Source organism: Aquarana catesbeiana, linkage group LG04, assembly GCF_042186555.1.
Source record: "Aquarana catesbeiana isolate 2022-GZ linkage group LG04, ASM4218655v1, whole genome shotgun sequence".
In the NCBI taxonomy this organism is placed as follows: Eukaryota; Metazoa; Chordata; class Amphibia; order Anura; family Ranidae; genus Aquarana; species Aquarana catesbeiana.
Window position 1 is genome coordinate 143,163,955 of NC_133327.1, and position 14,183 is coordinate 143,178,137.

General features: G+C 41.7%; 1 protein-coding gene across 1 annotated transcript in view; it reads left to right on the forward strand.

The window, feature by feature from the left end:
• Positions 1-14,183, forward strand: part of KLHL6 (kelch like family member 6) — an 86,486-nt gene that overhangs the window by 48,144 nt on the left and 24,159 nt on the right. The window contains exons 4-5 of the mRNA XM_073625822.1: positions 4,530-4,767; positions 8,285-8,487. Coding sequence (XP_073481923.1) covers positions 4,530-4,767; positions 8,285-8,487 — 441 coding nt within the window. The remainder of the gene's footprint in view (positions 1-4,529; positions 4,768-8,284; positions 8,488-14,183) is intronic.

The following is a 14,183-nucleotide window of genomic DNA, read 5'->3' on the forward strand; positions in this document are numbered from 1 at the left end:
TTACACATTCAATGGGGCCAAGTAGTACTGTAAATCACATCAGAGTAGTGCATGAACCTTTTCCAAAATTGCACGGTTCTGAGTCACGTTGATTAGAATGTACACCATTGAGAACAATAGGATTTCCAATATGATTTTTTTTTTTCATAAATTATATGATTCTGTTACTGTGCACTAGTGTGAACCAGGCCTTAAACTTTTAAACTCCAACATCTTCAGTTTCCAGCTACTATACTAATTACAGTTGGTAAATTTGCGTGAGACTTCATATTGGCTCAGGACCAAGTAGATTGCAATAGATGAGGTGTTCATGCACATGTAAAACTCTTGGGTCACCATTAGCCTGTTAGGGTTAGAGAAGATGAAATCTGCCAAGCCACTGATCATTAGTTTTTTTGCCAAAAATGCATCAAAAAGCAAAATGCAGACTCATGTAAACAAATATTCCTATGGTATGATAATTTATTGCTGAATTCTTGCTTCTCTCGTAGGCCTTCAAAATAAGTTCAATGTGTGATTTACTGTCTCTTTGTCCTCTGTCTCCACCTGCTGACAGTTCTGAAGCATGAAAGTATAATAAACAGTCTAATAAGCACATCCATTATGCAATATGCATCTTCTAAATTATTATCTATTAAATATTATCCATATAGCCATTTTCATAACAAGGAGATTCTTAGTTTGTGTGTACTGTACTTGTATACTGTATAATATTTAGAAATAATAAACTAGACACTAAAGTCATTCACACCTGAGCATTTTATAACTCAAAAAAAAGCTACAAAACCCTCAACATTGTTTTAAACGGTACCTGATCACACTTGAGTGCTCCGACGCCTGTCACTCAGAAAAGTACAGGAGCCACTTTTTGGGACAGTTTAGGCATTTTTGGCTCCTCAGACCTTAATGGGAAAAATTATGAGTTATGTTATTTTTCAGGGCTTCCCATGATGAAAAAAAAACACGCAATCCTGCCCCAAAGAAGGCACATATGGCACATAGCTTCTAAAACATGTAAAAAAAATGTACTCAAAAACATTAAAAAAAAAACTTTTAAAATTGCCTGAATATGCCACACTAACAAATGTGAATGTAGCCCTGTGGCGTGCAGCACCGCAATCCTATGACCATTGTGACCAATCATAACCATTACATGATTACATGTAAGCAAAACTGTCATAAATTACTTCCATTCCTGAAAGCTTGCTTACTATTGTGATTCTGTGATTTTCCCATAGGTATCACATGGTACATAGGCCAATCACAGCACCCTGTACCATGTGATTAGCTGTGGACAATCACAGCATCACAATAGTAAACAATGAGTCATGAATGAAAGCCAGTCATGACAGTTTAGACGATTGCTGTTACAGTGATCATCACTGTAACAAGCAATCACACTGTAAAAAAAAAAAAATCCCGATCATATCTTAAAAATAGAAAAAACAATGAAATTTTTTTTACATACTGGCAGTATTCCTGATCACCACCACACCAGTCATATGACGACACTGTACTACACTGGTGACAATATGTTAAAAAAAAATTGTGAAATAAAAAGTCATTTTATTTAATTTCTTCATCTTCTAAAAAAATTGTGACACAAAAATGACAACTTCAAGAAACTTGCCATGCCTTTTACTAAATACTTTGGACTGTCTACTTTCCAAAAAAGGGGTCATTTGGGGACTATTTGTACTGTCCCGGCATTTTAGGGCCTCAAAAAATGAGATAGGCAGTCAGTACATCAGAATATATTTTCTTTTTTTGAAAATGTATGTTTATTAACATTTTTTACAACACATACAGTACAACATGTACCAAAACTCCCCCCCTTCAACTCCCTCTCCCTCCCCCTCCCCCTGTTCATGTGCAGCATTTCAAACAATTGCAGAATCACATTCAATGCTCATAGCCCTTCCAATAAGACATTATTTTACCCAGGCGGTTTATAGTGCACCCTCATCACGTAGTCAGATATTTATTTGGTCAACTTTTCATGGCTAATTTACCAAGGTCGAAGAGCGCCTAAGCTAAAGCATTCCCCCACTGTGGCAGATCAGATCAACGTGTCCTTGGCGTCAAGCCAGCCAAATTTTTTGGGACAACCCCTACTTAAGTATGTTGCTTTGTAAAAGGGCAGTACTTTATTAATTATGTCCTTCCAGCAGAATATATTTTATATAATATATATATATATACCATATATAGCGCTGGTAGATTTTTAATCTACCACTTATAGGTAAATTTAGTGGGTTACCTGTTCATACATAGCCAGATTTAGCCTCTGTTCCAGTTTGGCTGTGTTGCATGTAGTTTCACACTGTGCCTGTGGGTGTCGTTGTTACCATGGGTCGGTGTTAGAGGGGCGACACGTTGAAGTGTATGAGTGCTCCTCTGTCCCGGAGATAACTCGGTGGAGGTGGTCCTCCGAGTTGCATTCTGGGAGAGGGTATTTATGGGACAGACGCCATGTTTTAGGGTCTTTCGTTCCACCTGCTGGCCCTCCTGGCCGACAGGTATGTGTTAGGAGTACTACCTCGTGGTCCTCCGACCGGGAGGACCACGTTGCTGCAGCGTGTGGGTGGGCCCAGAAACCTGTCTGGGGCCTACCACAGCGGCGAGGGAATGGTCCTGTGCTGTCTGTCCTACGGGAAGAAGCTGGACAACTGAGAAGATCCCAGGGGAGGACCCGTCATGGAAGGATCATGCAGAGTGCTGGTCTGGAGAGGGGCCTGGTGACTCAGTTGGAGGACGCATCCTAAAGTTAACCTACCACATAGTACTGCCGAGTCGGCTTAAAGGTTCTAGTGCTGTGTTTGCTATTCATCGTAAACCATTACATCCTGTGGCAGAGGATCGTACGGGTTTCTATTACATTCAAGTCTGTGGCAGAGACTTTTTTTGTTCGTGCTGCGTACCGACTGCTAGGTTAGTGAGAGAAACCTATCCGGGCGGGCCAATTCTAAAGTACATTCATCTACAAGATTCCAATTCCTAGTGCTACACTAAGAAAAGGTATTTGAACTTCCCTGCAACTCTTCTTCTACCTCTTTCCTGCTACTTCCTTCAGTTACTCTTTATTAAAACCTCGGAAAAGATACTCAAGTGTCCAGTGCCTACGTTGTCTGGTATTAAGCTCAACGGGACCCTAGACCCGGTTCTGGTGAAATTAAGGTAACGAAGGTGACGGTAACAGCCCGCTTTAATCCAGCAGCTCCACCGTGAGTTATTGCTACACATAGTTTGTAGACTCTATAATTTTCATACAGACTAAATATTATACACTGATTTGGGTTGTTTTTAACAAAGAAATGTAGCCAAATATATTTTTTGTAGAAAGATTATTTTGTTTGCAAAATTTTATAGCAGAAACTACAGAAAAACATTTTTTTTTCCAGGATTTTCTATATTTTTCAGTTTCTATAGCAAAAAATAAAAAACCCAGTGGTGAACAAATACCATCAAAAATCATTTTTTCTGATTTTTTTTTTTTTAAATAAATGTCATCTGCGTACAGTGTTGCATGACCAAGCAATTGCCAGTTACAGTAGCACAATGCTAAATAGCTAAAAATGCCTGGTCATGAACCGGGTAAAACCTTCTAGAGGCCGAATGGTTAAAATAACTTTAAAGTTAACTTTACAATATACATTAAAAATAGGTACTAAAATGCACTAGAGTTTCTATACTGTATCCAGTGCCCTGCACTCTTTGCTAAAATGCAATATTTCGGGGGGGAGATTTTCAAGTGACCTCTATAGAGCGAACATTGTGATGTAAACCATGGACCAGGAAAATCGGCTTTAAGTTGCAATGGTCTTCCAGGAAAGATGCTTACTTTGTTGGAAGGTGGTGTAGCAGCTAATTGTGAATGAGCATGGCAAAACAGCCATACAGTATGTACCAGAAGACGGTGTGAAAGATATATGTAGCTGTAATAGTCATATAGGTGGTACATGTTTCCTCCATAATCCTTGCTCTAAACCGTGCACAGTGGTGCCTGGAAACAAACAGTTTTACGATGGTGCACATTGAATTGAAATTACATCTACACAATAACTAGAGGACATTTATTTGCTATAGCACCATGTAGTATAATCAAGTGCAATATCTTTTTCTCCATAAATTTAATACAATTTTTTTAAAATTCTTTTTGTATCTTTCACAGGCTCTTTCTGCCATTTTTTGCATTTACATGCAGTTTATATTATTAATGATTGGCTATACTGCTTTAATTTCGGGAAGCATGTATACATTGTCTAGGAAATCCTTATGAAACACATAGTTTGAATCCCCTCCTGTAAAAATTATACTGTTGTTTTTGCATGAAATGATATACAATGGGCACTTTCTGCATAGCTTCATATTTGTGCAAAGTGTATAAGCAGGAGCTAGAAGACAACAATGAGCCTCTTGTTGGGGGCCACATGTCTGTGCCCTAGTTGTAAATACATATGTCAATTTCTACATTTTTGACTAAGTTTCTATTATTGAACCCAAACAATTTTTTTTTTCATTTTTTTTAGATAATTTCGGAGAGGACAAAACCACGGATTCATGAGTATCAGTCTGAGGTTTTCATGATAATTGGTGGATGCACTAAAGATGAAAGGTTTGTTACTGAAGTAACTTGCCTAGATCCCCTAAGAAGAAGTCGTCTGGAGGTTGCAAAATTACCAGTATGTGAACAAGAAAGTGAAAGTGAACCGAAAAAATGGGTAGAATTTGCATGCATTACCTTTAAAAATGAAGTCTACATTTCAGGCATGTATGATAATGTTTTAGCAAACGTTGTTTTTTTATTTGATTACCTGGCAATCTGATACAGAGTCCATCTAACAATATGCAGTACTTATTTCTGGCAACTTGTAGATAGTTGAATAATTATCCATTCAATAATTATCCATTCAGGTTTTCTTTGCTTTCATTTTATGCTTTCTTTGTCAATAAATGTTTATTAAGATTTAGACAAAAAAGAGAATACAGATAACATTGCGTGATAACAAAGAACAATTACAATGCCTCAGATCTTCTCCTTGTACAGATGAGTACTGTTTACATCAACAGTAAAACAAATTGGAGAACAGGAGGTTTCCACTGGTAAGCTTCTTATCACAGGGAAAGGAGGATAATGTAACCTCTAGGCAAGGTAGGCACTGGCCTAGAGCACACATCAGTCTGGGGCACTGCCCCCCCCAGGCAGAAGGACTGCTGTATGCGGGCTGTCGGTGCTCTTTCCTGGGACACACGTCTCCCAGCCCCACCACGCCTCTTCAAAATTCTGCAGAGCCGCTCCATGGCGTGTTTCAGGCAGGGTTCGGTGCGGCTCACTAGTTGGGTGGGGCTTTGAGTGATGGGGCGGAGAGCTGGCAGAGGTGGTCTGCATTCCAGGCTGCTGCTACCTTGTGCTGTCAACGACAGACAGAGCAGAGAAGCTGCCAAGATGCAACCTCCTCCATGGAAAGTGAGTGGGACTTGTCTGGGGGGATTAGGATTGAGGGGAGGTGATGGGGGCAGAAGGGAGAAGTACCTGGGCTTTGTACTGGGGGTCATAGGGCAGAGGGAACCTGATTGGTGGAATCAGTCACCTGACTGTCAGTTGTGACAGTCCCACATTGAACTGTGTGTGTGTTTATTATTATATATAGAATATGAGCCACACCAGTGTCTGCTTACCAAAGAAATCCTCTGAACACAGGAATATACTCTGATCACGGATCAACATAGGGGAAGCCTTCCATTTACTGCCCTAGCCTGTCTATATACTACCCTAGCCTGTCTATATATTACCCTAGCCTGTCTATATACTAGCCTAGCCTGTCCATATACTACCCTAGCCTGTCCATACACCACCCTAGCCTGTCCATATACTACCCTAGCCTGTCCATATACTACCTTAGCCTGTCCATATACTACCCTAGCCTGTCCATATACTACCCTAGCCTGTCCATATACTACCCTAGCCTGTCCATATACTACCCTAGCCTGTCCATATACTACCCTAGCCTGTCCATATACTACCCTAGCCTGTCCATATACTAGCCTAGCCTGTCCATATACTACCCTAGCCTGTCCATATACTACCCTAGCCTGTCCATATACTAGCCTAGCCTGTCCATATACTAGCCTAGCCTGTCTGTACACTAGCCGAGCCTGTTTATATATTACTCTAGTCTGTCCATATACTACCCTAGCCGGTCCATATACTACCCTAGCCTGTCTGTATACTACCCTAGTCTATCTGTATACTACACTAGTCTGTCTATATACTACCCTAGTGAGCCGGTGCCACCACTATTTGTCTTTAGTCTGGGTCCAGAGGTGCAGGCTTTCGGACCCTAGCTGAAATCTTCACCCCCACCACCTCCACCACATACATGGGTAGGGCAAAGGGGGTGGAGTCAGGGGTGGAGCAAGTGAGCTATCGCCTAGGGCGGCAAAAATCCTTGCACCAGCCCTGCCTCAAAGCCAGGGTTTCTCAACCTTTTTCCAGGCAAGGCACCCTTTAAAATGATAGCCGATCTCGAGGCACCCCATTCTAAAATGTAAAACTAAACTAGTATTTCTGCATATTGCAACAGCATCCATACACATAGAACACCCAATATTAGAGGTGATTTATTCTTTCAAACCTAATACACTTTTGTACACTAGTATTGACTTGTGTTCCAGCATTTCTTCTTCCTCAATTTCTCTACCACATGCAGCTAACATTGACCTCAGTGCTGACAGAGCGCGGCAGAGGTCAGACGCAGACAAGGATGCTGTACAGGATGCAATTTGGCACTGAGTTGCTTTAACTGACAATTGCGCGGTCATGCAAAGTTGTACCCAAACAAAACTGACATCCTTTTTTTCCCACAAATAGAGCTTTCTTTTGGTGATATTTGATAACCTCTGCGATTTTTATTTATTAAAAACAAAAAAAGAGAGACAATTTTAAAAAAAAATCAATATTTCTAACTTTTTGCTATAATAACTATCCCCCCCAAAAATATAAAAAAACTAATTTCTTTCTCTGTTTAGGCCAATATGTATTCTTCTACATATTTTAGGTAAAAAAAATCGCAATACACATATAATGATTGGTTTGCGCAAAAGTTATAGCATCTACAAAATCGAGGATGGATTTATGGAATTTATATTATAAATTTGTTTTACTAGTAACGGTGGCGATCTGCAATTTTTATTGGGACTGCAACATTGCGGCGGACAGATCAAATACTTTTGACACTTTTTTTGGAACCATAGACATTTATACAGTGATCGAAGCTAAAAATAGCCACTGATTACTGTATAAACGTCACTGGCAGGGAAGGGGTTAACACTAGGGGCAGATCAAGGGGTTAAATGTGTGTCCTAGGGAGTAATTCAAACTGGGATGGGACTGCCTGATGGAGGAGACTGATCGCTGTTCATACTTAGTATGAACAACAGACATGTGTCCTCACCCGTGACAGAACGGAGATCTGTCTGTTTACATTGACAGACCTCCGTTCTGTGTCTCTCAGGAGCGATCGCGGGTGCCTGGCGAATTTCGCGGCCGCCGGGCACGTGCATCGGCTTCGTCGTCATTCTGAGGGTGTGCACATGCCCCCTAGTGGTCTTAAAGCGGCTGACGTATACCTACGGCGATTTGCCCAGGCGAGCCAACCTGCCGTAGTATAACTGCGGCTGCTGGTCTTCGAGTGGTTAATGATAACAAGGAAAGCAGTAAAATAGATCCCCCACATCCAGCAACAATAGATCCCCACATCCAGCAACAACAGACCCCCCCCCAACAACAATAGACCCCTGCCAGTAACAATAAATCTCCCAGCAGCCAGCATCAATATACCCTCCAGCAACCAGAAACAACAGAACCCTACTTTATTAGTAGATCTCTTCAAGCAAATTAACCCTCCAGCAACAATAGATTGCCCCTAGTGACAATAGATCCCACAGCAGCCAGCATCAATAGACCCTTCAGCACATTCCAGCACCCCTTGCCATTATATACATTCAGTGCTGCAGTTGTCAGAAATTCCCCCGTATTCCTGTGGAAAAAAATCCCTGAGTATCCATACATTGATTGTTTTTTATTGTATATATTTATCAGTATCTTTGGTTTATATTCACTGCAAAAGGTGTATATCTATAGTATAGAGTGCTGTATGTATTTACGCACATATTTCTTCTTATTGTCTTATGTGGTGAGAGTTTCCTATTTGTGTCACTGTTTAAATGTTTATCAATGTCCACAAACTTGTAGACCTTATTCCAAAATGACTTGCTGTTTTAGGTGGAAAAGAAACACAGCATGAAGTTTGGAAATATAACTCTTCTCTCAATAAATGGATACAAATAGAATTTCTGAATGTGGGCAGGTGGAGGCACAAAATGGCGGCGTTGTGTGGTAAAGTTTATGCAATTGGTGGCTTTGATGGCAACCAGAGAATGTACAGCGTTGAAGCATATGATCCTTTTCACAACTGTTGGACAGAGGTAAGTGTGGTTTATGTGTTGCTTGTCATCTTCTGCTGTACACATGTTGGCTTGTTTATTGAAAGCGCTTTAACCCTCAACAACCAATCACTTTTTTTTTACAACGATCATGGAAAACATTGGTTAGTTGCTAAGAGCTATACCTTACTGAAAAAGGGTTGAAGTGTAACTTTCCCTTCACTGTTCAGATTTGCTGAACAAACCATAGGAGCATATTAAGGTAGGACACCTCTCTTTTTCTATAGAGAAATATATTTCATGCTATGCTTCAGTGCTAAGTTAGGAGCCATGTCATGAAAAAATTAAATCGGTGTCATGCAGGCTTGGTAAAAATTGTACTGCCTTGGATTGGACACCTTTGTGCTTGTGACAACACGCGGTAAAACCCACGGGAATTCCCACTGAAAGATACCCCAATGCGCACATACACAAATACACTTGCATTATTGTACATTACAGCACACCACATTGAACACATGAATGCTCTGGGAGTTGTGGTGTTCTGTACTGCCAATGATAGTTTAGGTGCATTATTTTGTGTGTTGATTTGCACTAAGGGCCCCTTTACAGTGAAATTAATTTGGACATGAGGTCAAACTATAGACGGTAAAATATATACATATTCTTAACAAGCAGTACCAGAGCTTAACAAAAGCCTTCCTAGACCTCTGTAGCTGCAGGCACTGTGGACAAGTTAGGGTTGTTGGTTTGACTCCCAACCATGGCATTATCTGCCTGGAGTTTGCATTTTCTCTCTGTGCTTGCATGGGTTTCCTTCCACACTTCAAAAGAGATGTGTTAGATTAATCTTTTAAGGACCAGCTGCCGCAGTTATACTGCAGCAGGTTGGCTCTCCTGGGTGAATCGCTCTTCCTGTACGAGCTGTAGGGGGTGTGCGCGCGCAACACCAGAGTCGATGCGCATTGCCGGCGGTCACGTTGCCATGCCGGCCACCCGCGATCGCTCCTGACAGAGACAGAATGGAGATCTGTCAATCTACACAGACAGATCTCCGTTCTGTCAGGGGAGGATCGAGACAGATCTGCTGCTCCTAAAGATTAGGAACGGCAATCGGTCTCCTCCTCCAGGCAGTCCCATCCCACCACAGTTAGAACACACATGAGGGAACACATTTAACCCCTTGATCGCCCCCTAGTGTTAACCCCTTCCCTACCAGCGACATTTATACAGTAATCAGTGGCTATTTTTAGCTCTGATCGCTGTATAAATGTCAATGGTCCTAAAAAAGTGTCAAAAGTGTCCGATCTGTCCGCTGCAATGTCGCAGTCCCGCAAAAAATCGCTAATCGCCATTACTAGTAAAAAAAAAAAATGAATACTAAAAATGGCATAAATCTATCCCCTATTTTGTAGACGCTATAACCTTGTGCTTTGTGCAAACCAATCAATATACACTTTTTACGATTTTTTTTTTTGCCAGAAATATGTAAAAGTATATATATCGGCTGCCCCCCCCCCCCCCCCCAAAGCTAGTCACAAAAAATGGAAAGAAAAAAAGTTCTTTAAAAAAAAAAGAGGCCCTTTAAGTGCACTGTGTACGGGCACCAGACACAGTGCACTATGGGCAGCGTGGCGTCTATGCAATTCCCAGGTAAGACTCTTCATTTGCCTGCTTTTGGGAGTCCTTGTGGCACAAAGCAATGCACCTGAACACTACCATCTTACAGTCATTCTACTTGCTGTGGGGTTTTCTATTGGCATCACTGTAGGACATGGTCGGTGCTCTCCTCTGAGCCACAGCTTCACTTCCAATTTCTCTGTGCCAGTGGGAAACCAGAAGTAACGCATTGGCTCCGTGGATGGAAAGCATGGCCCGAGTGGAGCCTTCTTTCACAATCTCTCAGCCGAATTGGTAGGTTCAGAGAAATGTAAAATAAAGGAAAGGGAAAAAATATTGTCTTTATTTATTTATATTGATATATTTGTTTCAAAGGCTTTACCAGGTTTGGAATGGAAAATACAGTATCTAACAGTGGAGTGGATGCAGAGCAATCACATGAATACAGTGGGGCTGCAATTGATGGGCACAGTGAGGCTGCAATTGATGGGCACAGTGAGGCTGCAATTGATGGGCACAGTGAGGCTGCATATGATGGGCACTGTGAGGCTGCATTTGATGGGCACAGTGAGCCTGTGAAAGATGGGCACAGTGAGCCTGCATTTTATGAGCACAGTGAGCCTGCATTTGATGGGCACGGTGAGGCTGCAATTGATGGGCACAGTGAGGCTGCAATTGATAGGTATAGTGAGGCTGCAATGGATGGGCACAGTGAGGCTGCAATTGATGGGCACAGTGAAGCTGCATATGATGGGCACAGTGAGGCTGCATTTGATGGGCACAGTAAGCCTACATTTGATAGGCACAGTGAGCCTGCAGTTGATGGGCACAGTGAGGCTGCATTTGATGTGCACAGTGAGGTTGCAACTGATGGGCACAGTGAGGCTGCGTTTTGATGTGCACAGTGAGGTTGCGATTGATAGGCACAGTGAGGTTGCATTTGATGGACACAGTGAGGCTGCAATTAATAGGCAGAGTGAGGCTGCATTTGATGGGCGCAGTGAGGCTGCATATGATGGGCACAGTGAGGCTGCATATGATAGGCGCAGTGAGGCTGCAATTGATGTGCACAGTGAGGCTGCAATTGATGTGCACAGTGAGGCTGCAATTAATGGGCACAGTAAGGCTGCAATCTATGGGCACAGTGAGGCTGCATTTGATTGGCACAGTGAGCCTGCATTTAACGGGCATGGTGAGGCTACAATTTATGGGCACAGTGAGGCTACATTTGTTTACTGATTTTTAAAAAAATCACTGATTCATGGTACATTTATTGTATTCTTTAACAGTTGACTTTAACATTAACATTTTCAATATTTTATCTAGCTGTAATGATACACAATCACCTAATAAATGGCCATTTACAGTCCTGCATTACTAACAGTTTAATTTTTCAGTTTGTTTGAACCCGCCCAAAAATGTTGAGCACCACTGATATAAGTATAATGAATAAATCTTTAGCACCTGCTCCCTCCCTCCACATTGACTTCACGGATCAGCAGGAATCGACTGACTCGCTCTCTGTGTACTGCAGACTATTGAACAAAAGTCAGATGACCAGCTCCTGTCATACAGTCATGCTGAAAAAACAGCATTCGATCGAAGCTTGCAGCCAACGGCCTCTGTCAGAATACAATAGTGCGGCAGGGTAGATCTCTGCATCACCCTTTGTTTGTGTTGATGCGGGGATCTGTCAGGGTTTTTTTTTGTTCAACCTGCTGGTTGAATCAAAAAAAAAACTGAATATGTATACCTTACTTTACATCCTTCTAATGTAAACAAAGAGCTAGTACTTGAATGTCCACAGCCACAGGCGCACTTTTAATAAAATGCACATCAATGCACAAAAACACATGCAAAGGCGTGAGTGGGCCCTTAGAATATAGCTGATGAGGTCTTTCCACAAACTCATGAGCTGTGACTCCCCCCTCTTCCCACCACCACCACCTCCTGCCATCCATTATTGATCAGTGAAGCTGCTCATTGCAGAGATGGATTAAAAGTGAGATGCAGAATGAGTTATGGTCTCAGCAATGGGAGTAATGAGTACACAAGAAGCTGTAGTGTAACTGCTTTAAACCTCTGCTTCTTGGTAAAAGTCACAGAACATTGTAAAACAATCACATTATGAGAAGAGAGGTTGGTTAAAAAGATAATTAAGTAAATTTAAACATACATGCGATAAACATTGGTCTATTCTTAGACAAAAATGATCATGAAAAGAGCAGATGGACCTTTTGGTATTTTTCTGCTTCAGTTATCTATCTATGTTTCTAAATATATATATATATATAGTATCTCACAAAAGTGAGTACACCCCTCACACTTTTGTAAATATTTTATTATATCTTTTCATGTGACAACACTGAAGAAATGACAGTCTAAACTGCTGGCAACAAAAGTGAGAACACCCCTAAATAAAAATGTCCAAATTGGGCCCAAAAGTGTCAATATTTTGTGTGGCCCCCATTATTTTCCAGCACTGCCTTAACCCTCTTGGGCATGGAGTTCAAAAGAGCTTCACAGGTTGCCACTGGAGACCTCTTCCACTCCTCTGTGACGACATCACGGAGCTGGTGGATGTTAGAGACCTTGTGCTCCTCCACCTTCCGTTTAAGGATGCCCCACAGATGCTCAATAGGGTTTAGGTCTGGAAACATGCTTGGCCAGTCCATCACCTTTACGCTCAGCTTCTTTAGCAAGGCTGTGGCCGTCTTGGAGGTGTGTTTGGAGGCGTTATCATGTTGGAATACTGCCCTGCAAACCAGTCTCCGAAGGGAGGGGATCATGCTCTGCTTCAGTATGTCACAGTACATGTTGGCATTCATGGTTACCTCAATGAACTGTAGCTCCCCAATGCCAGCAGTACTCATGCAGCCCCAGACCATGACACTCCCACCACCATGCTTGACTGTAGGCAAGACACACTTGTCTTTGTACTCCTCACCTGGTTGCCGCTATACACACTTGACACCATCTGATCCAAGTAAATTTATCTTGGTCTCATCAGACCACAGGACATGGTTCCAGTAATCCATGTCCTTAGTCTGCTTGTCTTCAGCAAACTGTTTGCAGGCTTTCTTGTGCATCAAGTTTTGAAGATACTTCCTTCTGCGATGACAGCCATGCAGACCAATTTGATGCAGTGTGTGGCGTATGGTCTGAGCACTGACAGGCTGCCCCCCCCCAACCTCTGCAGCAATGCTGTCAGCACTCATACGTCTATTCCCCAAAGACAACCTTTGGATATGATGCTGAGCATGTGCACTCAGCTTCTTTTGTCGACCATGGCGAGGCCTGTTCTGAGTAGAACCTGTCCTGTTAAATCGCTGTATGGTCTTGGCCACCATGCTGCAGCTCAGTTTCAGGGTCTTGGCAATCTTCTTATAGCCTAGGCCAGGGATATGCAATTAGCGGACCTCCAGCTGTTGCAAAACTACAAGTCCCATCATGCCTCTTCCTCTGGGTGTCATGCTTGTGGCTGTCAGAGTCTTTCTATGCCTCATGAGACTTGAAGTTCTGCAACAGCTGGAGGTCCGATAATTGCATATCCCTGGCCTAGGCCATCTTTATGTAGAGCAACAATTCTTTTTTTCAGATTCTCAGAGAGTTCTTTGCCATGAGGTGCCATATTGAACTTCCAGTGACCAGTATGAGAGACTGAGAGTGATAACACCAAATTTAACACACCTGCTCCCCATTCACACCTGAAACCTTGTAACACTAACGAGTCACATGACACCGGGGAGAGAAAATGGCTAATTGGGCCCAGTTTGGACATTTTCACTTAGGGGTGTACTCACTTTTGTTGGCAGCAGTTTAGACATTAATGGCTGTGTGTTGAGTTATTTTGAGGGGACAGCAAATTTACACTGTTATGCAAGCTGTACAATTTACATTGTAGCAAAGTGTCATTTCTTCAGTGTTGTCACATGAAAAGATATAATAAAATATTTACAAAAATGTGAGGGGTGTACTCACTTTTGTGAGATACTGTATATATATATATATATATATATATATATATATATATATATATATATATATATATATATATATATATTTTTATATATATATATATATATATATATATATATATATATATATATATATTATAT